General features: G+C 47.3%; 1 protein-coding gene across 2 annotated transcripts in view; it reads right to left on the bottom strand.

Annotated features, from left to right (window-relative positions):
• Nucleotides 1-24,736, bottom strand: part of LOC140425478 (genetic suppressor element 1-like) — a 386,277-nt gene that overhangs the window by 40,500 nt on the left and 321,041 nt on the right. For both annotated transcript variants that reach the window (XM_072509792.1, XM_072509793.1), the window contains 5 exons: nt 24,023-24,675; nt 20,374-20,486; nt 6,964-7,237; nt 4,225-4,341; nt 1,801-2,166 (listed from right to left, as the gene is read on the bottom strand). In XM_072509792.1, coding sequence (XP_072365893.1) covers nt 1,801-2,166; nt 4,225-4,341; nt 6,964-7,237; nt 20,374-20,486; nt 24,023-24,675 — 1,523 coding nt within the window. The remainder of the gene's footprint in view (nt 1-1,800; nt 2,167-4,224; nt 4,342-6,963; nt 7,238-20,373; nt 20,487-24,022; nt 24,676-24,736) is intronic.

A 24,736-nucleotide genomic window follows, 5' to 3' on the forward strand; every position in this document is an offset into this window, starting at 1 on the left:
CTCCCTGAAGTATTGATGATCGTCAATGGCACTGCGTTTACCACGGAGGAGTTTCAACACTTCATCAAAACAAACAGCATCCACCACCTTCGAACAGCCCCATACTACCTGGCCTTGAACAGATTAGTAGAGAGAGCAGTTCGGAAATGCAAGTCTGCAATGAGGAAACAACCTAACAGACCGCTATGTCTCAAGTTCGCCAACTTCCTTCTCTTGTATAATACCATCACAGGAGTCATGCTGGCAGAGCTACCAATGGGTCATTGCCTCCCGACTCACATAGATCTCGTTTTTCCCAATTTGGAGAAGGGGTGGAGGTGCAACGGCCCTCCCAAAAGAAGCAGTATGACTGGGTAAGGAATCAGACGATTTAAAATTGGCGACCTGACCTATGTAAGAAACCTTGCATCTGGCCCACTGTGATTATGTTACAACATAAGAACTAGCAGTAGGTGTAAACAATTGAGCCCCTCAAGCCTGCTCCACCGTTCAATGTGATCATGGCTGATCTCATCTCGGCCTCAACTCCACTTTTCTGCCCGTTCTCCATTACATGGCAGTATTGTGACAAAGTCTGCCCTGGTCTGATACATGGTGGACTTGCAAGGCAGTCGAGTGCAGAAGCACGTAAACCTTGCAAGGAACTGAGAATCCACAATCCCAATGGCTGAATAGGTGGAACCAGCAGGCATCACCTGTGCCCCCATGACAGAGCTGGAACATATGGAATTGTGGAGTTCCGTAGAGGCCCCGCTGACGACCCCAGAGGGAGCTGGAGAGGGGGGGCACCCCCAAAGTACTGATCGAGTCCTCAAGGCAACCTCTTGCTGTTTGCAACAACACTACCTCGCTGGGGGACTGAGGTGGTCCACCAGGCCGAAGAGATCCCCTGACAGATTAACACTATGAAGGATTATTATGGACACGCTCTTTTATTGTCTCAAATTTTCTCTATACATAGTTGACTGTAAAGGATCCATGTTGTATAGTTGTATATATGTTCCTGAGGGACTTGATGGAAATGTGATAGCCTGGTTCCTTTAAGGGCTGATCCCTCTCGGTCCACATTTCCAGCTAGGGGCCAATGATACATGAGCATGCGAACCCCGACCATGGGGAAAATGCGTGGGGCCGTGAGGGGTCGTCAGCGGGGCCTCTACGGACACCCCCGTTCCGTCTGTTCCGGCTCTGTCGTGGGGGCACAGGTAATGCCTGCTGGTTCCACCTATTCAGCAGTTGGTGTGGACCTGGGAGTCGTAGAGTGAAGACCTATTTCAGAGACCTCTGTGCCTCTGTATAGTTAACCTTTCTCTTGGTCTTAATAAACCCCTTTTAATTATACAAGAAGCCTCGAGTATTGCCTCGAGCCACCACATAACGCATGACACAAATTAGAATTTAAATATTAATATGATGGTGTTAAATTTAACTCGGTTAATAAATACATTGTCAATCCTCAAGACTCGGGCTTGAGATTTGTCCCAACTAATAAAATGGCATTTCTGATACAGATCGCACAATTTTTCCCTAGCGTGGAAACTCTTGAGTTTGCTACTGAATGTCATGCAGCAACAAATTTAGTTCTACCATTAAACAAAAGAATTAAGCTGCCTCACCCAGCTCATTTGAACTATATTTCCTGATGCATGATTGTAGAGATGGACTGATGGCAGTCACACAATTTGCTAGCTGCCAGGAGGATGCCCACCCAGAGGAAAGAAAATGTGTGTGGGGTGGGGGTGGGGGGCATAAGTAACAGACCTTACAAATAGAATTGTTCATCTTGACTTGCTGTATTACCTTTGGGCTGATCTGGTTCCAGTTTGTTTTTAGTGCTCTGCAACAAAGCCTTGTGGAACTTCAGCAAAAAGTCGTCCAGCAGTTTGATTTTACCATTCGTGTCACTTATCATCCCAGACTGTTTAGCCTCGTCACTGGAACCACTGCTAGGATCTGCTGCTCCCAGCTTGTCAGATTTGTTCTCATTTACACTGCTTGTGTGATCCTTTGACACAGTCTCCGGTGCATCTGGTGTCAGCAGTGGCCTGCCACGCTCTGCTTGCAGCTGGGCTGGCAGGTCCTCCTGAGAGTGAGCATTTGGATTGCTGTCAGGTGGGATCGTCGAGAGACGGCTGACTTCAGCTACACCTGTCACGCCAGGAGCATCTGCAAAATAAGAACACATCATCTGTTCATTTTCTGATGTCTCTATGAACACTCGCTTTCCTTGGTGCAAATACCCTGACAGCAGCATTACTCACATCTCCTGTCGAGAGTATCATCTGGGGGCCGGTCCCGTTGTTTTGAATACTTGATTGAACAGCTGAGCCTAAACCAAAGCTGACATAAAATCCAGTACGGGTGCCTGCAGGGGTCAGCTCAGCAGTTGTGACAAAGCTTTGCTGGATGCTGGCAATGAAAGTCAAGTTGAAATGATCTCCTTTAAGGTTGATCAAAGGCCACATGTATTTTATGCCCCTGGTGAAAATTCTGCACCTTGCCTCTTTGGGCTTAGGTTGGCTCAGAGTTCCGGCATCTCATCAAAAATTCCCCAAACCTCAGTGATTACAGAAACAAAATCATGTTTAACATGCACAGCTTGGGGTCCTGCCTCACTATGGTAGGGCCTCCAGATTTAAAGAATAATTCAATCCACTCATCAATAATAATGTAATAATGTTTGCATAGACTAGGGAGAGATCTCTTTAATTGGCGGCAAATTCTAGTTGGCTTCCTCTTGGCTGGTCAGATCACCCAATTAAAGCAGTGGAAAAATCAACAACATTAACGGTGCTCCTTGTTGATCAGCCCCCATCATGTTCCCTGAACACTGGCACTAAACACCTGGGGACAAGAAAGATATCAGCAACCCGCACCAATCTATTTCTACCATTAATATCCTTCAGTCGGAAATTTAATGATGACCGGCATGTCACATTTGATAATTGTCTCCTGCTTCATGTCTTTTAATTTTAGATGCATGTTTGGCTATTGCAGGAAAGTCGCACAGTCCCCACTGATCTGATATTTCCAGTAAAGAAAATCAGATGGGGTCTGCAACAGGCAGCTTATCCAATTACGCTCATCTAGATAACTAGCCAAGGTTTATAACAGGATTATAATATATAACAGGCAGATACAATAAAGCTAGCCTTCCTCCATCCGAGACCCCTTGCTGAAGTTAAAAGTTACACCTATCACACCTTTGCTTCTAAAATTAAATATTAAAAAAAGAACAACTTTAAATTTAAGGATGAATTTCAAGTGATTGCAGTGGAGACCAGCAACTGTTTCCTGAAGTAGAAGAAATCACAAATCCCAGTTATTTACTAAAAGAATGAAGCACGGAGATTCCACTTTGAATCAGAAGTCTGTTTCTTACAATACAAACAAAGCAAACATTAAATATTGGCAGGGATTTTCCGGCTCCACTGGTGGCCAATGGCAAGTTGTCTCTCTTGTGTTCTTAGTTTTTGTTCTTTCAGGATGGTGAAGGTTGTAGTGTTAACAAAGAACAGCAGCAGTGTTTAATAAACAAAGCTAATTTATTACACTATACTGAATTAGATTTGAACATATTACTAAGGAATTAAATGAAGATTACACTACACATCTACAATATTAACTATATTATTAGTTCAACTATCTCACAACTACTCTGTCTTTACTTCTCTGGCTCTCTCCTACTCTCTCCTGAACAGGCGCCGTAGTGTGGCGACGAGGGGATTTTCACAGTAACTTCATTGCAGTGTTAATGTAAGCCTACTTACAATAATAAAGATTATATATTATAAGTCAAGGAGGCATGTGTATTTATATGGTTGCTGTATTGCTCCATCTAGTGACTAGAGTAGTAACATTACATTAACCCTTTATGTATTCTACAATATCCACATGTTGTGACAGTCTCCCCTGCCAAAAAACCCACCATGGGATGGGATACAGTCGATACAAGCCTGGCCTGTCAAACCTTTCCTCATAAGACAACTCGCCGATTCCAGGTAGGAGTCCAATAAATCTTCTCTGAACTGCTTCCAACACATTTACATCCTTCCTTAAAAAAGGAGACCAATGGTGTACACAGTGCTCCGGATGTGGTCTCACCAGTGCCCTTTAAAACTGAAGCATAACCTCCCTAATTTTGTAATCAATTCCCCTTACTATAAACAATAACATTCTATTTCCTTTGCTAATTATTCACTGAAACAAAGAGATGGTTCCCACCTGAGCACAGAGTTGGGTCCTTGTTGGACTGAGCTGAATGTGAAGCTTGTGGATCTTGTTGAGAAGTGCATTTTTTTTCACTTTTACTTAGGAGCTTCAACAAAGTCTCTTCAATATCTGTGATGTAATAGTTCAACTTTACTATGTGATACTGTTTATGGTTAAAACAATTAAACAGAAGCAGAAACTTTTCACCGAGCCACATCCTTATAAGACAAATATGATGTGAATCTTGGATGATTAAATTACTTCTGAATTTGGCAGTGTCGTGATTAAATGCTGCATCACGGCAATTTATTCTTTGACCTTGCCATTTACACTTGACTCACTACAGTCCTTTCCCCCTTTTTCCTCACATTCAATTCCATCCATAATTATCCTTCCTCCTTCAATTTTTTTCTCCTGTAATTCAATTTGCACCCTTCAATTTCTTCCTCTCTTCCTTCAGGTCCATGTGACTCTCTTTCTCTTCGCCATCACTCTCGCTCTTCCCTCATTTCTTTCTTCTCCTTTACCTTTTACTCCCACCTTGCGTTTCATTTTCTTCTGTTGCTAACTCCCTTTCCAGTCCATTTCTGAAAGTGTGGCAGTTTAATATTCACCAGGACAGCATTGGTTTGGTCTGCACCCCTATACCCTGGATTGCATTTCACCTCATCTGAAACATACAATATTGGGGTTTCCTATGGTAGGTTCCAACTGAAGGAGGAAAGCTGCTGAAAGTAATATTAGCTATCAATTTGGTGCTGTACTACTGACAGGAGAGATCGGTTCTGCACTTTGGCCAATTTGTGCCATTTCCGTATGCCCCGGAGTAACGAGGGTGGATTGATCATCCTGAGATATGATATCCCAGTTAGGTGAGTTTCAGTTCCAGAGACAAGGACTGACATATCTGGTAGTAATAGTGTGGGAATAGTACCTCGAGGTCAAGGAGCAGTGAGGTGGCAGTGGGAACAAAAGGAAATAAACAAATGCCTTGACCTAGATTTATGACCTATTTTGGCATCAAGGAACCCCAACTAAACTGGAGTCAATGGGAATCAGGGGGGAAACTCTCTGCTGGTTGGAGTCATACCTGGCACAAAGGAAGATGGTTGTGTTGGTTGGAGATCAATCATCTCAGCTCCAGGACATCACTGCAGGAGTTCCTCAGGGTAGTGCCCTAGGCCCAACCATCTTCAGCTGCGTCATCAATGAACTCCTTCCATCATAAGATCTGCAGTAGGGTTGTTCGCAGATGACTGCACAATGTTCAGCACCATTCCTGACTTCTCAGATAATGAAGCAGTCCATGTCCAAATGCAGCAAGACCTGGACAATATCCAGGCTTGGGCTGACAAGTGGCAAGTTATATTCGCACCACACAAGTGCCAGGCTATGACCATTTCGTACAAGAGATGATCTAACCATCACCCCTTGACATTCAATGGCATTACCATCGCTGAATACCCCACAATCAACATCCTGGGGGTTACCATTGATCAGAAACTGAACTGGACTAGCTATATTAATACTGTGGCTACCAGGGAAAGTCAAAGGCTAGGAATCCTACGGCGAATAACCCACCTCCTGATCCCTCCTGACCATCTACAAGACACAAGTCCGGAGTGTAATGGAATACTCTCCTCTCACCTGGATGAGTGCAACTCCAACACTCAAGAAGCTCAACACCATCCAGGACAAAGCAACCCGCTTGATTGCTCCCCCTTCCACAAACGTTCTAACCCTCCACCACCGACGAACAGTGGCAGCCGTGTGTACCAGCTACAAGATGCACTGCAGTAACTTGCCAGGGTTCCTTATACAGCATCTTCCAAACCCACGACCGCTCCCATCTAGAAGGACAAGAGCAACAGATATCTGGGAACCCCACCACCTCCAGGTTCCCCTCCGGGTCACTCGCCACTCTGACTTGGAAGTACATCACCGTTCCTTAACTGTCGCTGCGGCAAAATCCTGGAACTCCCTCCCTACCAGCACAGTGCGTGTACCTACATCACAAGAAGGCAACTCACCACCACCTTCTGAAGGGCAACTAAGGAATGGGCATTGAATGCTGGCCTAACCAGCGACGCCCACATCCCGTAAACTAATTTTAAAAATATATATTTGTGATGATATTGAGCTATCTTTGAAAGCCAATAATGCCAAAACTTACTGCTCATCTTATTTTGGGATAGAATAAACATTGGTTAGGATTTTGAATGCCAATGTGGGAAAAGGAGGGTTCAGGAAAAGTGACATTATTCTTTCTCCCTGCACTTCATATCATAGAATTTACAGTGCAGAAGGAGGCCATTCGGCCCATCAAGTCTGCACCAGCCTTTGGAAAGAGCACCCTACCTAAGCCCACACCTCCACCCTATCCCCGTAACCCACTTAAACTTTTTGGACACTAAGGGTAATTTAGCATGGCCAATCCACCTTAACTGCACATCTTTGGACTCTGGGAAGAAACCGGATCACCCGGAGAAAACCCATGCAGACACGGGAGAACGTACAGACTCTGCACAGACAAGCCAGGAATCGAACCTGGACCCTGGAGCTGTGAAGCAACTGTGCTAGCCATGATGCTAACGTGCCCCCCACGTACCCCACATTTATTCAGAGGTTACTGAAAAAGATTGTGGAGAAAGAAAAAAGAAGACACCTAATTGCACTTCCCATTTATTGTTCAATCTAGTCTGTTATGGATTACTAATTCACACTTACAGAAGATGGGATGTGTTTACCCACCTTTTCTCTGTGCTGCAGTCAAATGCTTTAAGTTGAAGAGTGCAAGAAATTGCTTCTTTTCCTCAAAATCAGCTGCCCTGTTCAGTTCTTCTGGAGAGTGGATAATAGAACAAACCCGAGGGGGAGGAAGAGGAGGGTGTCGTTTCTTCTCTAAATAAAGTGGGGGTGGGCTGCGTTCTCTCAGCATCCTGCGGCGCTTTCTCATCTTCTGCCATTTGACTTCTTCTTTCCTGCTCTGAGTGGTCAGACCCACAGCTCCAAGGAACAACATTTTCTGTGATGGGATATTAAAAAGATAACAAAAGCCATTTTAAATTAACCAATGTCCATGTGAATACATAGAGCGATGCCCTTTCTTGTGCTTTAACCATGTAACAAGGGGGTGGGTGGCATGGCGCAATGGTATTCTCACTAGACTAATAATCCAGAGACACAGGGCAACACTCCAGGGTTCAAATCCCACCACTGCATAGCCAATAAAAGCCTGGAAATTAGAAATCATTGTCGTAAAAACCCATTTGGGTCACAAATGTCCTCGAGGGAAGGAAATCAGCCATCCTTACCTGGTCTGGCCTACAGAATCACAGCAATGTGGTTGACTCTTAAATGCCCTCTGAAAGCCATTCAGCTGAAGGGCAATTAGGGATGGGCAGCCAGTGACGCTATGTCCCATGAATAAATAAAAAAGAACAATACAATCACTGCTGAAATATTCAACTCTGCGTAACTTATAGATTTTTCCTAAAGTGCTTTAGGATGTCTTCAGGTTGTGGAAAAGCTCTGGACAACTGCAAGTCTTTCTCCTTTCTTTTATACGAATGGACAGTGGCCAGGAATTTCTAGTCCCACTCATACTTGCGGGTTGAGGGGTAAAGGTTGTGGGGGCAAAATAGACATTTTCCATTGGTGTAAAAACAGGTTGTGATCATCCGCTCCCACCCTCAATTGCGGCATGCTGTTCCCGTCACGCCATGTTGGACACTCCATTTGAAAGCATTAGACTGTCATGAATGCTCATTGTCAAGGCAGCTGAGTGGAATCACGCTCCTGCACTGGATCAAAAGGCCACACCTGAACCCAATTAGGCCAGTGTGATTCACTTACAAAAATGTTTATTGAGGAATTTTTCACATTGATCAAAACAATCTGAAACAATCAAACAGAAAAACACAAGAGAATTGGAAAAAAAGGCAAAAATACACACAAAACATAATTAACTTAAACCCATGATTAACTCCTTAAAAAAGGAAATAAATGGCTGCTATCTGAGGTAGAACCTCTCCACCAACCCCCTGATGGTGAACTTGATCTTCTCCAAATGCCGAAATGGCATTAGGTCACCCAGTCAAGCAAAGGTATTAGGCGGGGTAAGAGACCTGCACCCAAGCAAAATTCGCCTCCGGGCTATCAACGAGGCAAGGCAAAGACATCCGGCTTCACCACAGACTGTATTATCAGCGAATCCAACATCTCGAATATGGCCACCAGCAGACATGGATCCAAATCTACAAGGAGTATTTACGGAATAGTGTGCCGACGTGATTCACAACCGCATATAAGCGATGTGCACCTGGCAACCTGCACTTCACTTGTGGCTTTGAGCTTTGTTCACCGACCTTGCATCGCCTGGTCGAGGGGGGAGAGGAGGCACAGTGACGGGGAAGGGGGAAGCACGGGGGGAGGAGGGGATGGGGGGAACACAGAGAGGGGGGGAATGGGGGGGGGGGGGGAAGGGACACAAAAGGAACAGAGAATGAAAAATGAGCTGGGCATCGACAGGGGAGGAACACGTTGAGGAAACAAGTTGGCGCCGCAAGCAGCCACTTTGGAGGGTCCCTCAACAAAGGGAAACCCCGGAGTGCAGGGGCGCACCCATGTGGCGTATACACAGTTGGTGGCCATGTTGGGTGCCCCTTGGACAAAGGATAACCCTGGAGGGCAGGGGCCCAGTCTCATGGTGAGAATGGTGACCAAGGCCATTTTGGACGGCCGCCTAACAAAGGGAAACCCTGTTACGGGACGAGAGCTAGGGGGTGTGACCATATTGATTAGTAAGAGGACGAGGTTCACTGCGATACGGACCAATGAGGACGGTACGTCATGGTCAGCGGTATCCTAGATGGACACCAGTAGTCCCGGTTAATGTGTATGGCGGAAATCCCTGACATTGACATGTACCGATTGATCATGGGGGGGGGGGGGGGGGCCCATTGACAGACCGATCGAACCCCAGATCAGGGAAAAGGATGGGTATGGCTAGGGAGCTGGCAACATTCATGGAGCAGATGGGAGCGGTGGACCCATGGCAGTTCCTGCACCCCGGTGAGAAGGAATTCCCGTTCTTTTCGCCAGTCCACAAGGTATACTCGAGAGTAGACTTCTTTGCAGTGGGGAAAGCGGTGCTTCGAGGAAGAGTGAGAGCGGAATAGTTATCTACAACCACGCTCTACATTACATGGATAGGAGGTTGGAGACAGGCCGTTCCTATCGCCCCACTTGGAGGTTGGAAGTGGACATGGACCTACTGGCTGATAAGATCTTCTGCCACAAATATCACAAGTCATAGGCGAGTACATCACAAGTAACTGGAACAGGGACGTATCACCTCCACGTTCTGGGAAGCACTGAAGGCTGTGATTAGGGGAGAGATTATAGTTTACAAGGCGCAAAGAGGTAGGGAAGAGAGGGTGGCCAGACACCAACTAAAGTCGACAGAAAATACTCCGAGGCCCCGCCTGTAGAGCTTCTGGCGGAGAAAAAAAAGCTACAGATGGTCTTTAACATGCTATCCAGCAGGAAAGCAGTGCACCAACTCCATCAGACACGGGGGAGCTTCTAGAACACGGGGAAAAGGCTGGCATCCTACTGGCTCACCAGCTGAGAAAGCAGGCAGTCACAAGGGGGAGAGGGCAGGTGAAGGATAGCAGAGGCAGACTGGTAATCGAGCAAAAAGAGATCAACCAAATGTTTGAAACATTCTGCTGAGGGCTGTACGCCTCCGAACCTCCTGGCAGGGACGCGGAGATGAAACGGTTCTTTGATGAACTGGACATGCCAGTTGTGGGGGACGATAGGTGGGGGGAGCTGGAAGCACCAATAGGACTGGGAGAGATCATGGAGAGTTTCAGTTCCATGCAGGCGGAGAAGGCTCCAGGACCCGATAGGTTCCCGGCGGACTTCTGTCAGAAATTTGCACCAGCCCTGGCCACGCACCTGCGGGACATGTTTGCAGGCTCGCTAGCGAGGGGCACCCTGCCTCCTACGCTAACACAGGCCACGATATCAATGATACCCAAAAAAGACAAGGACCTGATGGAATGTGGATAACATAGACACATCTCACTGCTAAATGTAGGCGAGACGATACTCGCAAAGGTCCTGGCCAAGAGACTCCAGAACTGCATACCAGAGGTGGTCACAGAGGACCAGACGGGCTTTGTCAAGGATAGGCAGCTAACTGCGAACATCAGGCGGTGGCTGAGTGTAATAATGACCCCTTCTGGGGAGTGAACACCAGAGGTGATCGTCTCCCTGGACGCAGAAAAGACCTGCCACAAGTCGAATGGAAATACCTCATCGAGGTGCTCGAGCGGTCTGGACTAGGGACAGGATTCACCTCATGGGTGAAACTCCTGTACAGCGCCCCCAAGGCAAACGTTCGGACCAACACCATCAGCTCTGAATACATCCAGCTACACAGAGGCACAAGGCAGGGATGCCCACTGTCCCCACTTTTGTTCACCCTGGCAATCGAACTACTGGTGATCATTCTGCGAAACTCAAAAAGCAGGAAGGGTTTACAAAGAGGAGGCAGAGAGCACAGGGTGCCACTCTATGGGGATGACCTGCTCCTCTACGTCTCGGACCCACAGAACGGCCTGAAAGCAATCATGAAACTTCTGAGAATTTGGGGCCTTCTCGGGTTGCAAACTCAACCTGGGCAAGAGCGTGGCATTCCCGGTGAACCCAAACAGAGGAGGGACAGAGCTGGAGAGACTACCATTCAAACTAGCTCAAAACAAATCCCACTACCTGGGGATCCAGATAGCCCATGACTGGACACAGATCCACAAGTGGAATCTGACCAGTCTAGCGGAAGAAATAAAAACAGACCTACAGAGATGGGATGCACCCCCCATACCCTGGCGGGGGGAGTGCAGACAATAAAAATGAACGGACTACCGAGGTTCCTCTTCCTGTTGAGATCCATACCGATCTTCATCCTCAAGGCTTATTTCCACAAAGTAGACAAAATGATTTTGGCGTTTGTGTGGGGCGGTAAGAACCAGAGGATCCCGAAATCAATGCTGCAAAGGAGAAAAAAACCTTTCTAGTTTACCGAACCTACAGTACTGCTACTGGGTGGTCACAGCCGAAAGGGTGAGAGGATGGATAGGTGAGCCAACCATGGAACGGGTGAGGCTGGAGGAGTTCTCCTGCAGGGGAATGACCCTCCAAGCACTTGTCATGGCAACACTCCCATCCCCATCAAAGAACACATCCAACCCAGTGGTGGTACCCACATTGAAGGCGTGGAATAATGAGGCAACATTTTGGTCTAACCGAGATACCCTCCATGGCCCCCATCTGCAGCAACCACAAATTCCCGCCGGCTACACTCGACGCCACCTTTAGAAAGTGGAGAGAGGAGGAGGGGGCGTTAGCAGTTAGGGATCTCTACATGGGGGACAGACTCGCAACCATAGACGAACTGACAGAGGACTTGGACCTTCAAATTAAACACTTTCTCCGTAAGGAGACGGCAAGGTATCCCAGGGTTCCGAGAGACATTCTCCTAGAGGAGCTAATCAACATGGACAATAATGAGGGTGGGAACTGTGGGATAATATACCAACGGTTACTAGACAGGGAAGACAACCTCTGGATGAAACTAGATGGAAATGGGAGGACGAACTGGGGACGAAGTGGGTTGGGGACTCTGGAGCGAAGCACTGAGCAGGGCCAAATCCACCTCCTAATGCGCTAGACTAAGCCTTTTGCAGTTTAAAGTGGAGCACAGAGCCCACCTGACTAGAACCTGAATGAGCAGGTTCTTCTCGGAAGCGGAGGACAAATGTGGATGGTGCCAGGGAGCCCGGCCAACCACGCCCACATGTTCTGGGAATACCCCAGACTTGCTGGGTTCTGGTCAGCCTTCTTCAAGGCAATGTCCAAGGTTGTGGGGGTGAGGGTGGAGCCGTGCTCTGAGCCCGCGGCATGTCTTGTAGTGGTGGAAGTGGCTTGCCATTGGCTGTTGGCAGCACAGTGGTTAGCATTACTACCTCACAGCGCCAGGGACCCGGGTTCGATTCCGACCTCGGGTAACTGTCTGTGTGGAGATTGCATCTTCTTCCCTGGTCTGCGTGAGTTTCCTCCAGGTGCTCCGGTTTCCTCCCACAGTCCAAAGATATGCAGGTTAGGTGGATTGGCCATGCTAAATTGTTCCTAGGTGGGGTTACGAGGATAGGGTGGGGATTGGGCCTAGGTAGTGATGTTTTAGGCAGGTTGGTTTGATGTGGACTGCACTCGATGCAGGGAAGTTAGAAACAGACATCTAACACAGAAGATCCAACACTGTTTTATTCAACTAGATGAACTGCTGTACATATTCAGCTGTGGGTTGATACTATACTGATCTGAATAGTGACCAGACTTACTAGCTACCGCATGGTGTTTGTGCTTGCTAGCTCGTGGACTCTGACTGTCTCAGTGGCTGGGTCCCGAGAGAGAGGGAAACCTAGTGCCCTCTGGCTTTATAGTGGTAGTGGCCTGTCTGGTGATTGGCTGTGCTGTGTTGTATGCTTACTGGTCATCCTGTGTGTCAATCACTGCCTGTCTGCATCTCATTATATACATGAGTGGATATTATGACATCTTCCCTTTTTTTTTGAGTTAAATAAATACTGAGGTGTGTGTATATATATATATGCCTGACTATATACAAACAGTGATTGAACAAACGTAGCACATGGGAAGGTGTCGATAGTACAGATACATGGCAAACTAAGCAATATTTACAAGAGTTAAGTCGATGGATTCAGTCACAAAAATTTACAAAAGTTCAGTCTACAGGTTCAGTCTTTGTGGCGGGCAATGAATTCTTGTCGATCGCCGCAGAGGTGGATCAAGAGCCGCCTGCACTGGAGAGGTGGGATTGCTGCATTGCGGTGGTCACGTGGGCCGGCAGGATCGCTGGCAGATCGGTGGCCTCGTGGCAGGGTACGTCCGGAGGAAGCATGATAGCCAGTGGAGCACTGTGGTCAGGTGGTGGGCGTGGAACTCTTCGCAATGCCTGACTGTTGCGCCGTAGCAGGGAGCCATCAGCCATGTGAACAATGAAAGGCCTCGGGGCAACTTGTTTGACAACAACAGCTGTGGCTGACCAACCGCCCTCAGGCAACTGGACGTGAACATGATCGGCTGGAGCCAGCTCAGGTAAATCTGTGGCATGAGCATCATATGTGACCTTCTGTTGGGCCCGGGACTGCTGCACTTTTTGTAGTATCGTGAGGTGGTCAAGGTCTGGAACATGGATGGCCGGAACTGTGGCCCTCAGAGTGCGATTCATGTGCATCTGCGCTGGAGACAACCCAGTGGACAGTGGGGTTGCCCTGTATGCCAGCATTGCCAGGTTAAAGTCGGAGCCTGAGTCTGCAGCTTTGCACAGCAACCGCTTGACAATATGGACCCCTTTCTCGGCCTTCCCGTTTGATTACGGGTAGTGGGGACTGGAGGTAACGTGATGGAAGTTGTAGGACTGTGCAAAATCAGACCATTCCTGGCTGTAAAAGCAAGGACCGGTGTCGCTCATGACCGTGAGCGGTATCCCATGCCTGGCGAACGTTTCTTTGCAGGCTTTGATTAGTGCCTTCGACGTGAGGTCGGAGTTTCACCACTTCTGGGTAACTGTAGAAGTAGTCGACCAGGAGTACATAGTCACGCCCCTTGGCGTGAAAAAGGTCTTCACCTATTTTGGACCACGGAGAGGTCACGATCTCATGCTGTTGCAGTGTTTCCTTGGGTTGAGCCGGTTGAAACTTCTGACAGGTGGGGCAGTTGAGGACCTTGTTGTCAATATCCTGGTTAATGCCCGGCCAGTAAACCGCCTCCCGAGCTCTGCGTCGGCATTTCCCGACTCCAAGGTGACCCTCATGGAGTTGACCCAGCACCATAGCCTGCATGCTTTGAGGAATAACGATCCTGTTGAGTTCCAGGATTCCCTCCACAACCGTCAGCTCGTCTTTAACATTAAAGAATTGGGGACATTGTCCCTTCTGCCATCCATGGGTAAGGTGCTGCATCACACGCTGCAGTAAACGATCCTTGATTGTTTCCTCACAAATTTGGACCACCCGTTCGTCAGAGGCTGGGAGGTTGGTGGCACACAATTGCACTTGCGCTTCTATGTGGCAGATGAAGTCACCTTGTTCACACGGTGTGGTGATGGACCGGGATAGGTCTTCTACAATGATCAGCTCTTTGCCTGGCGTGTAGACAAGTTCAAAGTCATAGCGGCGGAGTCGAAGAAGAATTCGCTGTAACCGAGGTGTCATGTCATTTAAATCCTTCTGGATTATGTGGACTAGAGGCCTGTGTTCCGTTTTCACCGTGAATTTCGGAAGGCCGTAAACGTAGTCATGAAACTTGACTATTCCTGTCAGGAGAACCAGACACTCCTTTTCAATCTAGGCATACCGTTGCTCAGTGGGTGTCATGGCCCTGGAGGCATATGCCACTGGAGCCCAGGACGAGGAGTCATCTCGTTGGAGGAGCACCGCCCCAATGCCGTCCTGGCTTGCATCAGTTGATATCTTGGTTTCCTTGGTTGGGTCAAAGAATGCTAGAACTGGGGCTGTGGTGAGCTTTGCCTTCAGCTCACGCCATTCTGCTTCATGTGTGGACAGCCGCTGGAATTCCGTTGACTTCTTGACGAGATGGCAGAGGGCTGTGGTGTGGGACGCAATATTGGGAATGAATTTCCCGAGAAAGTTGACCATCCCGAGGAAGCGGAGGACTGCCTTCTTGCCCTCCGGGGTCTTCATGGCGTTGATTGCCAAGACCTTGTCGGCGTCTGGCGGCACACCCTGCCGCGAGATGTGGTCGCCTAGAAACATTATATCAGATTGACTAAATGGGCACTTGGCCCTGTTGAGCTGGAGACCATGTTCATGAATTCGCTGGAAGACCTGCTTGCGGCGAGCGATGTGTTCCTGGGGCGTTGTGGAACAGATGAGCACGTCGTCCACGTATACTCGTACCCCCTCGATACCCTCCATCATCTGCTTCATGATGCGATGAAACACTTCGGAGGCAGATATGATGCCGAAAGGCATGCGGTTGTAACAGTAGCGGCCGAACGGGGTGTTGAACATGCGCAGCTTGCGACTGGATGTGTCCAGCTGTATTTGCCAAAAACCCCGGGAGGCGTCCAGCTTAGTGAAGAATTTGGCATGAGCCATCTCACTGGTTAACTCTTCACGCTACGGGATCGGGTGGTGATCCCGCATGATGTTGCGGTTTAGATCCTTGGGATCAATGCAAATGTGGAGCTTCCCTGGTGGCTTCTTAACGCAGACCATGGAGCTGACCCAGTCTGTTGGCTCCGTGACCTTTGAGATGATGTCCCGGTCGTGGAGGTCCTATAGTTGCTTTTTCAGATGATCCTTGAGGGGCGCCGGCACCCGGCGTGGTGCATGGATTACAGGGGTGCCGTTCGGCTTGAGCAGTATCTTGTATCAGTACGGGAGCATGCCCATTCCATCGAATACACTGTGGTACTGCGTGATAATGTCGTCTATGTCGGCTTGCAAATTTCCATCGGGCGAGGCCGTTGCCGGTGACGATGACATGGTGTGGACTCGCTGAACTAGGTTCAGGAGCTTGCAGGCTCGAGCACCGAGCAGGGACGCCCCGTCAGGCCTGACGATTTCAAATTGTAATGTTGCCTTGATCGCCTTGTTGGATACCCCTAGTTGACACGAGCCACTAACAGCTATGGCATTGTCATTGTAGTCAAGGAGCTGGCAGGCCAGTGGAAGACTGCTTGGTCGGGCCCAGATGGTGTCGAGGTCGGATTGTGAGATGAGGTTCGCAGACGCGCCGGTGTCCAGTTTAAATCGGATGCGAGCCTTGTTAACTGTGGGGATAGCACACCACTCGTCGTCGGGATCCACACTGAGGATCGAGAGGCATTGCGCAGGTGTGGTGGAGGCCAGCTCATGTGTGGTTATGATGCCCACCCGATATGGAGACTTGAGGCAGTCAGCATCAGGGTCCGTTGGGCTGTCGGGATCAGAATCTGGCATGCCTTGTTGTATTGAGCGGATACTTCTGCGCCGCAGCTGGGATCGCTGGCTGCTGAGCGGTGGAGTAGATCTGCAGAGGGCTGCATAGTGGCCAAGCTTGCTACACTGGAGACATCGGCGTCCTCTTGCCGGACATTGCCGCTTTAAGTGGGCGAAGCCACAATTTGGACACGTCATGACGCTGACGTCAGCGCGATTCGTGCGCCGTCGCGCATGCACAGTGCGGTCGGCTGACGTGCGAACCTGCGCAGTCGGGTTTTTGGTCTCGTCGTCCACTCGGTCGTGGCGCACATGCGCAGGGATCCGAGCAAAGCGCGCAAAACGGCCACTCTCCTCGATGCTCAGGCCCTGCATCTGTGCAATAGCCTGCACCCTTTCTGCCTCATGGGTGGCCAGCTTTGCAGTTTCTGCCGCCCTGATGTGGGAGTAACGATTCTTGGCACGTCTCGATAGCGACAGAGAGGGTCAACTGTTTGATTTTAAGGAGCTGCTGCTGCAGGGAGTCGGAGTGGACCCCGAAGACGATCTGATCCCTGATCATGGAATCAGCCGTCGAGTCATAGTTACATGACTGCGTTAGGATGCGGAGATGGGTCAAGAAGGCCTGAAAAGGTTCATCCTTACCCTGAAGCCTCTGCTGGAAGATGTACCATTCAAAGCTCTCATTCACCTCAATGTCGCAGTGGCTGTCGAACTTCAGCAGGGCTGTTTTGAATTTCGTTTTGGCTTCGCCGTTGGCGAACTTAAGCGAATTGTAGATATGGATGGCGTGGTCCCCCGCAGTGGGGAGAAATAGCGCGATCTTCCTGGTATCCGATGCTCCCTCGAGGTCGGAGGCCTCGATTTACATGAGGAACTTTTGCTTGAAGATTTTCCAGTTGGCGCCGAGGTTGCCGGAGATGCGGAGTTGCGGAAGAGGCTGGATGTTTTCCATTTGGCTGGATGGCTACTTGCTGGTCGATGCTGATTCACCCGAGGTAGGTCCGTCAAGATCAATGTCACTCTGGTACCATGATGTGTTAGGCAGGTTGGTTTGATGTGGACTGCACTCGATGCAGGGAAGTTAGAAACAGACGTCTAACACAGGAGAAGATCCAACACTATTTTATTCAACTAGATGAACTGCTGTACCTATTCAGCTGTGGGTCGACACTATACTGATCTGACTAGTTACCTTGTACTAGCCTGACCAGACTTACTAGCTACCGCATGGTGTTTGCACTGTGCTAGCTCGTGGACTCTGACTGTCTCAGTAGATGGGTCCCGAGAGAGAGGGAAACCTAGTGCCCTCTGGCTTTATAGTGGTGGTGTCCTGTCTGGTGATTGGCTGCACTGTGTTGTATGCTTACTGGTCATCCTATGTGTCAATCACTGCCTGTCTGCATCTCATTATATACATGAGTGGATATTATGACAGGTAGGGTGCTCTTTCGAAGGGTCGGTGTAGACTCGATGGCCGAATGGCCTCCTTCTGCCTGTAGGGATTCTACGAGCAGGTTTTCTCGTTCTTTACCTCCTTCACCTCCAAGGAATCTGTGCCGGGAGGTTGCCATTGGCAGGTCTGGAAAGTCCCACCAGCAGCAATGGCTGAAAAACTTTGGCCTATTCATGTTACAAAGCTTGTATTTGGTGACGATAAGAATTACAACTGACATTAAAATTCTAAGGGCGCGATTCAATGGAAAAAGTTCAGAGTTCGGTTTCGGGTGCATTTCGCGGCCTGTTTCTCTGTGCCACGCTATTCACGGCACTATTGTTGCCTTTTCTTCTTTTACTCTTTTACTCTGTCCTTTCTGTGGCTCTGTTCCAATTATGGCAATCAGTGAGTTTGCCCTTCTTTCTATGTTATCTATATTCTGATGCTTAGAGTCGCCAGGTATCGAATGATACCACCACAAGTTTCAACCGGCTATCGATCAAAGAGCCAAACACCAGTTAGTTAGTTCAAGGGTACTTTATTTACACACAATTAGTCATGCGACATAAATACTACTAGTTAACTACACCTCTCGACTAAGACAACCTGTACTTAACTTCGGGCACCCGGCTTAGGTCAGAGAACAGTGGCCGCTGTTCGATTCTGGATCTTCTTGGGTCCGAAGGAGTAACTGCTGCTCAGCTAGGCTCATCCGCCTGGTAGCGAGCGTTGAACTTGTATTTGCTTCTGGTGTTGCTGCACTTGGAGATGGTCGTGGCCGGGGCGCCAGGTCCAAGAGAGAGCGAATATGTGGTGAACTCTTCTTCTTATACTCGGGGGATTTTCGCACTCTTTTGGGCGGTCCTTCAGTTTGAACCCCACTAATTGGGTGATCCCTGATCACTCCGTTCGATTCCTAATCAATAAATGGGTGGGGGCCTGGATGGCTGGGCGTGTCCCAAGCGGTCACTGACCCTGTTGTTTACGCTTCCCTTGAACAGGGAGTGGCGCCAAAATGTCTGGGACTGTCCCGGTTGCTTGAGTACCAGTCCTTTGTTCTGGTGAAGATGGGCCATCAAATGCTAATTGGCCCCATTAAAATGCTAATTGGTCGGAGTTTCGATACCGTCTGGACTTCTTGCTTGCAAATATACATTTCAGGCTCTGAGCCTGCCTGAGTCTTGCCTTGTCCATTTTACCCGCTAGGCTTTGCGAGTTTCTCTGTACCTAGTTGTAAGTGGCCATCCCAGATGGCTACACTAAGCCATTTATTTTGGCCTCGCTGACGAACTTTTCCTGCAGTGACGAGCTCAGCATGATAGTGCAGGAAGACTATTCATTTTTAAAAGCAACCCTGATCTTTCGACTCCCCTCAGCCTCCCCACCGCAGCCTCCAGACACCCACTTCAGCCAACTTATCTCTTCCGGGACCTCGAGCGCCCCCCGCCCTCACCCCACCTCTTATGTGAAACCTGGCACCCAGGCACAGGAAGCCTGGCACTCAGGCACTTCGGCTGCATTGCCGAGTGGCTGATGGTGTTCATTGTCAAAATTCAGATGTGGATTACATAACATAGACACAGAAACATAGTACATAAAGTGCAGAAGGAGGCCATTCGGCCCATCGAGTCTGCACCGACCCACTTAAGCCCTATCCCCGTAACCTAATAACCCCTCCTAACCTTTTTGGCCACTCAGGGCAATTTATCATGGCCAATCCACCTAACCTGCACGTCTTTGGACTGCGGGAGGAAACCGGAGCACCCGGAGGAAACCCACGCAGACTCGGGGAGAACGTGCAGACTCCGCACAGACAGTGACCCAGCGGGGACTCGAGCCTGGGACCCTGGCGCTGTGAAGCCACAGTGCTAGCCACTTGTGCTACTGCGCTGCCTTGGTTAAGGCACGGGTCGCTAAGCAAGAAGGCACGGTTTTTTTGGAAAGACAAAGTGAGGTGGGGTCAGCTGGGGAGGGGGTAGTTTTTGATAAAGGAAATAAGAAACAATGGAGGGGTGTCAAAATGTGGAGGGACACATGAAAAGGTGCGGACCCATCCTGCATCGGCACAAACAGAAAGGTCACTTCATTACCTTTAGAATATTTTCCAGACCACTTCCTGTCGGATCAAGTAAGAAGTCTTACAACACCAGGTTAAAGTCCAACAGGTTTATTTGGAACTAGGACCTGATGAAGAAGCTACGCTACGAAAGCTAGTGATTCGAAACAAACCGGCATCTCCACATCATGTCTGATCAAGATAATTCAGGCAATTCAAGAACTGGGAAAGGATTTATTCCAGCATACAGACATGATAAAAATAGTGACATTTTTTTTAAAAATGCCACCAAAATAAAATGAGATGAGAAGCTTATTTTCCTTTGATAGGTGCAGGGTAATCATTTCCTACAATTTTGTTTTAGTAATGATTACAGAATAGGTTATTGTCCAATAAATGATTTTTTTAAATCAGTTAAAGATTCCCCAGTGTTTTCAATGCTTATGGGTGCTATTAACATATTTTGTTTTACGAGATTACATTTTTGCAGTTCAAATGCTTGACAGGAAAATACTAAAATCCAATAGAACAATTAGTGTCAGATTCTGAAGAAACATCCTCAAATAAGTGCAGTAAGCCACCGTTACACAGGGAACCGGGTCATTTGGTAAGTGAGATTTCTGTGCACCTACCCTAGGTGTGTCATCCAACTTGAGAGGAGGTTGTTCTGCCACTCTGCGTATCCTGTTCCTTATCTCTCCTTTGCAGAACCCGCCATCTGAAGAGCTATGCTCAGAATGCTGTCCTGGGGATTGGAAATCAATGCAGAGAAATAAGTGCCTCATTAGAAGTATGCGCACAATCAAAAAACCCACAGATTTCAGTCATACACACTCAACATCTATCACAATACTTCTGTATCATATTATGAACAGCCTTAGATTAATAACAAGTGGGTCTTTTTCAGTTTATTCGCTACAGTTGTTACATCATTCTGACACAGCCTAAACAGTTCATTTATGTCTGTCACACTCATGAGTCAGATAGCTCATCTTGGTTTATTTTGCTTCACCAGCCGACTTTTGGGCAGACACCCTTGTACACAATGATCCCAACATCCCTGGAGTCTGGAGCAGAGATCCAGCATAAAGCAAGCGGGAGAGGACGAGCGGAGGAGGAAAAGTATGTTTAACCCAGTGGCGCCTCCTTGAGATTTCCCGCTGGGGACAGGGGTGGAAAATGAGAAATGATAGTTCCACTCCACTTCCCCGATTAATGGAAGTCAGGGAGGAGGCAGTGGCACTGGGATTGGCAAGTTTTTACTTACCTGCTGGGTTGGAAGGTTGTAGGTCACACTCAAGTTGTGGCTTCGAGGCCTGTTCCAAGATTTGAACAAATAATCTAGGCTAACACTTCAGTGCAACACTGAGCGGGTGCTGCACTGTTGAGGTTCTATCCTTCAGATGAGATGTTAAACTGAGGCTCTGTCTGCTTTATTCAGATGCATGTAAGGAATTTCATGGCGTTATTGAAGTATGGTAAGGGTATTCTCACTCAACACCAAACTGTCCATTTACCTCAGTGCTGTTTTTGGGACACAGCAGTGAAAATTGTTACGCGCGAAAGCAATTCATTCACTTTTTTCTACTTCAGGACATCCTGAGGACATGCAAGGTGCTGTATAAAAGCAAGATTTTCTTTTTCATTCTTCCTGTTTAAGTTAAAGAGAGGGAGATGCTGTAATGTACCTTTAAGGGAGCATATCTAAAAATACTGTCCATCACTATCCACCATGAGACAGTGTGTGATGAATAGTCCAATGTACTCTGTAGACAGAACAGAGTAGCACTCTGACAGATCAGAGTCATTCTACATAGCCTCCTAGTTAATATTGTATGTTTGTATTCGATGGGAAGTGGTTATGTCACTGGACTAGTGATTCAGAGGCCCAAATTAACACTCTGGAGACAATTAATAAAATCTGGATTTGAAAGCTAATCAATTGTTGTAGAAAACACATTGGGTCCACTAATGTTCTTTCGGGAAGAAGATCTGAAGGACTGTCAGAGCCCGGATATGTGTTCCTGTCACAGATATTCCTACTAGTCCTGCAGAAGTCACAGGATGACCATGAAATTTCCAACAATCAACTGGAAGACAGCAGACCTTCCCTCTGAGTTCATTCTGTTCAGGCAATGCATACAAGCTGTGTTTTCTGCACCTGGATATTTCTGAACCAGATAATCAAGCCATGCATGTTCAGGTTGCGATGGGCAACATGGACCTCCACAGATTGAAACACTTAAGTTTTGTCAGAAGATGACTTCAAATCACGAATCTGAATAAAATATGGTCAGCATTCAAAGAGTAATTAATGTTGAAGCTCAATATCAGAATATACCAACTTGAGTACAAGTCTTTTAGGCAACAACCGAAGGAGACCATAGATCAATTTGTAAGGAGATACAAAGGTCTGGGTTGTGAATGTTACTTTAATGAAGCAGAGCTGGCTGACACTATAATCAGTGTAGTTGTGATGGCTTCTGCCCCCATAGAGCCTCCCAAAAAGACCTCTTGGACCAACCCAAAGGCTACAGTATGAAAGCCCTACTTCAAAGCAGACACAAGTATGAAGCCAGACTACTGAGAGAACAGAGTCTACAGGCTCTGTGTAATTTGTTCACCATTGGCACGATAGACAATGCAGAAAAGCCTAGCAAGCAATGCAGGTAGCATACATGCACCCAGAAATTGCCCAGATTTCCAAGTTGTGTGCAAAATGTGTGGCATGTTTTAGCACAGTGGGCTAAACAGCTGGCTTGTAATGCAGAACAAGGCCAGTGGCGCGGGTTCAATTCCCATACTGGCCTCCCCGAACAGGTGCCGGAATGTAGCGAATAGGGGCTTTTCACAGTAACTTCATTGAAGCCTACTTGTGACAATAAGCGATTATTATTATGTAGAAAGCAATGGCCAGAACAGGTGATTCGACATAATGAGATGCCACAACCAGAGGCCAGACAGGTACAGCATTCTAACAAGTGTACCAAACATCATAAAAAAACAAGATCCACAAAATGATTAGCCAGGTTATACAGTCAGATGAGAAGGATGACCAGCACATCCATACATGAAGTGAGCAGGCACTCCAACAAATAACGTACCGGCACGTTACATGGTGGTACCATTGGAGGCGTTTTTCACCATTCAGGTTATATGCGGCACAGCCTGAGGCTAATACATATACCTGTTCCGAACTTACAAACTTCACCGTGCTGCGGTATAACAAGGGCGAACAATTCTTCCCGGTCTTCACTTGTTCCAAGGCAACTCCAAGCCTTTGACACTCCCAGGGCTACAAGATGCACTAACAAACAGGGGAAGATGAGAGATGCCGAAAACAGGCATGCAGGTAATTCATCCCCCAAATTAAACATTAGACTAAAAGATCAAGTATCACACCCAACCAATGTCACATGGAATCCAGTGTAAACATCAGCATATGCCAAGAGCTAAGTTCGTATCAAGTACATGTGGCAGAATAGGTGATGAATCAGACCAATACCACAATCAGAAACATCTAATAACCCTACTGCTAGTAGAACACAGTTTAAGACACAACCTAAGTACGTTTGGTTGTTAAACTGGCAACCAAAATTGTGACAACATAAGACAATCTCAAACTAAGTTCACTAAACCATCAGTACACTTCAGAGGCTGATAAATTCATTGTTTGGTTTAATAATATAATCAAACACAACATAATTTTCTTTTGACGGAACATAAATAGTTTGATTCTTTTAATTTAGAAAAAAAGGGGATGTTGTTATGTACCTTTAAGGGAGCGCATCTAAAACTGCTGTGTATCACTATCCACCGCGAGACAGGATGTGATGTTTAATCCCATGTACTCTGTAGACAGAAAAGAACAGCAGTCCTACAGATCAGTTGTACTCTACGTATCCTCCCAGTTCCTATTGTATGTATAATATTTTCTTGAAATAAAGAACTGACATTATTGTTGTACCAATCCTTGTATGATTAGTATGTTTGCACTAGTCTGAGGAATGTAATAGGGCACTTCATTTTTAAAAATATTGTGCTATCTTTCTGTTCTTCAAATATTTTGCACTAAAATGATCATGCCCTGGTAAATGGCACACTGATTAATGTTATTAAAGATGGCTTGGCCAAGCCCTCTATTCTATCAAATTAGAAGGAATGCAAGACATTAATAGTCTTTTACAAGAACAAACCCGTAGAACTCGCACAGACTGAATTAGTGAGGTGGTGGATTGTGCTTAAAATTGGGACAAGTTTACAGTCAGATAAATGCCATACCATTCTTCCTGGCTTCCTTCAGTTTCTTTTCTGCCAGATCTAACTTGCTGACAATAGGTTGCTGGAGCAGAAGCTCCTGATTGTACACACTGTTGGCTGTGGCATGATTTCTAGAAAGCATAGATGCATTGGACACTCGAGAGTTTGTTCTGCTTTTCAAACTCAGATCAGTTGCCCCAGAGGTGGTAGACAGATCCAGGCATTCTTTCTGCATCTCTTCAAGGCGACTATTTGCAGTTTGGTGTTTGAAGTCACTGTCAAAATCTTTTGTGGATTGATGACTAGAAATCTGGTCCTTCAAATGTGGAATGTTGTCAGCTTTTAAAGTTGGAATTCCAGATTTAATCACACTCACATCTTTCTCAGTGCAAGATTTAGTAAGTTCCTTGTTAAAGTGCTCTCCAGTGATTTTGTTGAAAGCATATTTCTTCAGACTATTGTTCTGAAGTCTTTCTGGGTTCTTCAGTGCATCATGATTGATTCTAGAGTAGTTAGTGCTGTAGTTAAGTGCTTGGGCCGGTTGAAGTGCATGAGGAGATAGGAAGGGTCTTGACAGAGGGGAGGTCTCCCTCAAAGGACGCTGTGGTGAGATGAGAGGAGGAGGAGCTCTTAAACGTAGTGGCCGATCCTGGTTTTCATCTTCAGGCATTGCTCTGTAAGAAAAATGTATGTTTTAAGAAGCAAATGCCATTACAAACAGCTTTATTAGTATTG

Source organism: Scyliorhinus torazame, chromosome 6, assembly GCF_047496885.1.
Source record: "Scyliorhinus torazame isolate Kashiwa2021f chromosome 6, sScyTor2.1, whole genome shotgun sequence".
Lineage (NCBI taxonomy): Eukaryota > Metazoa > Chordata > Chondrichthyes > Carcharhiniformes > Scyliorhinidae > Scyliorhinus > Scyliorhinus torazame.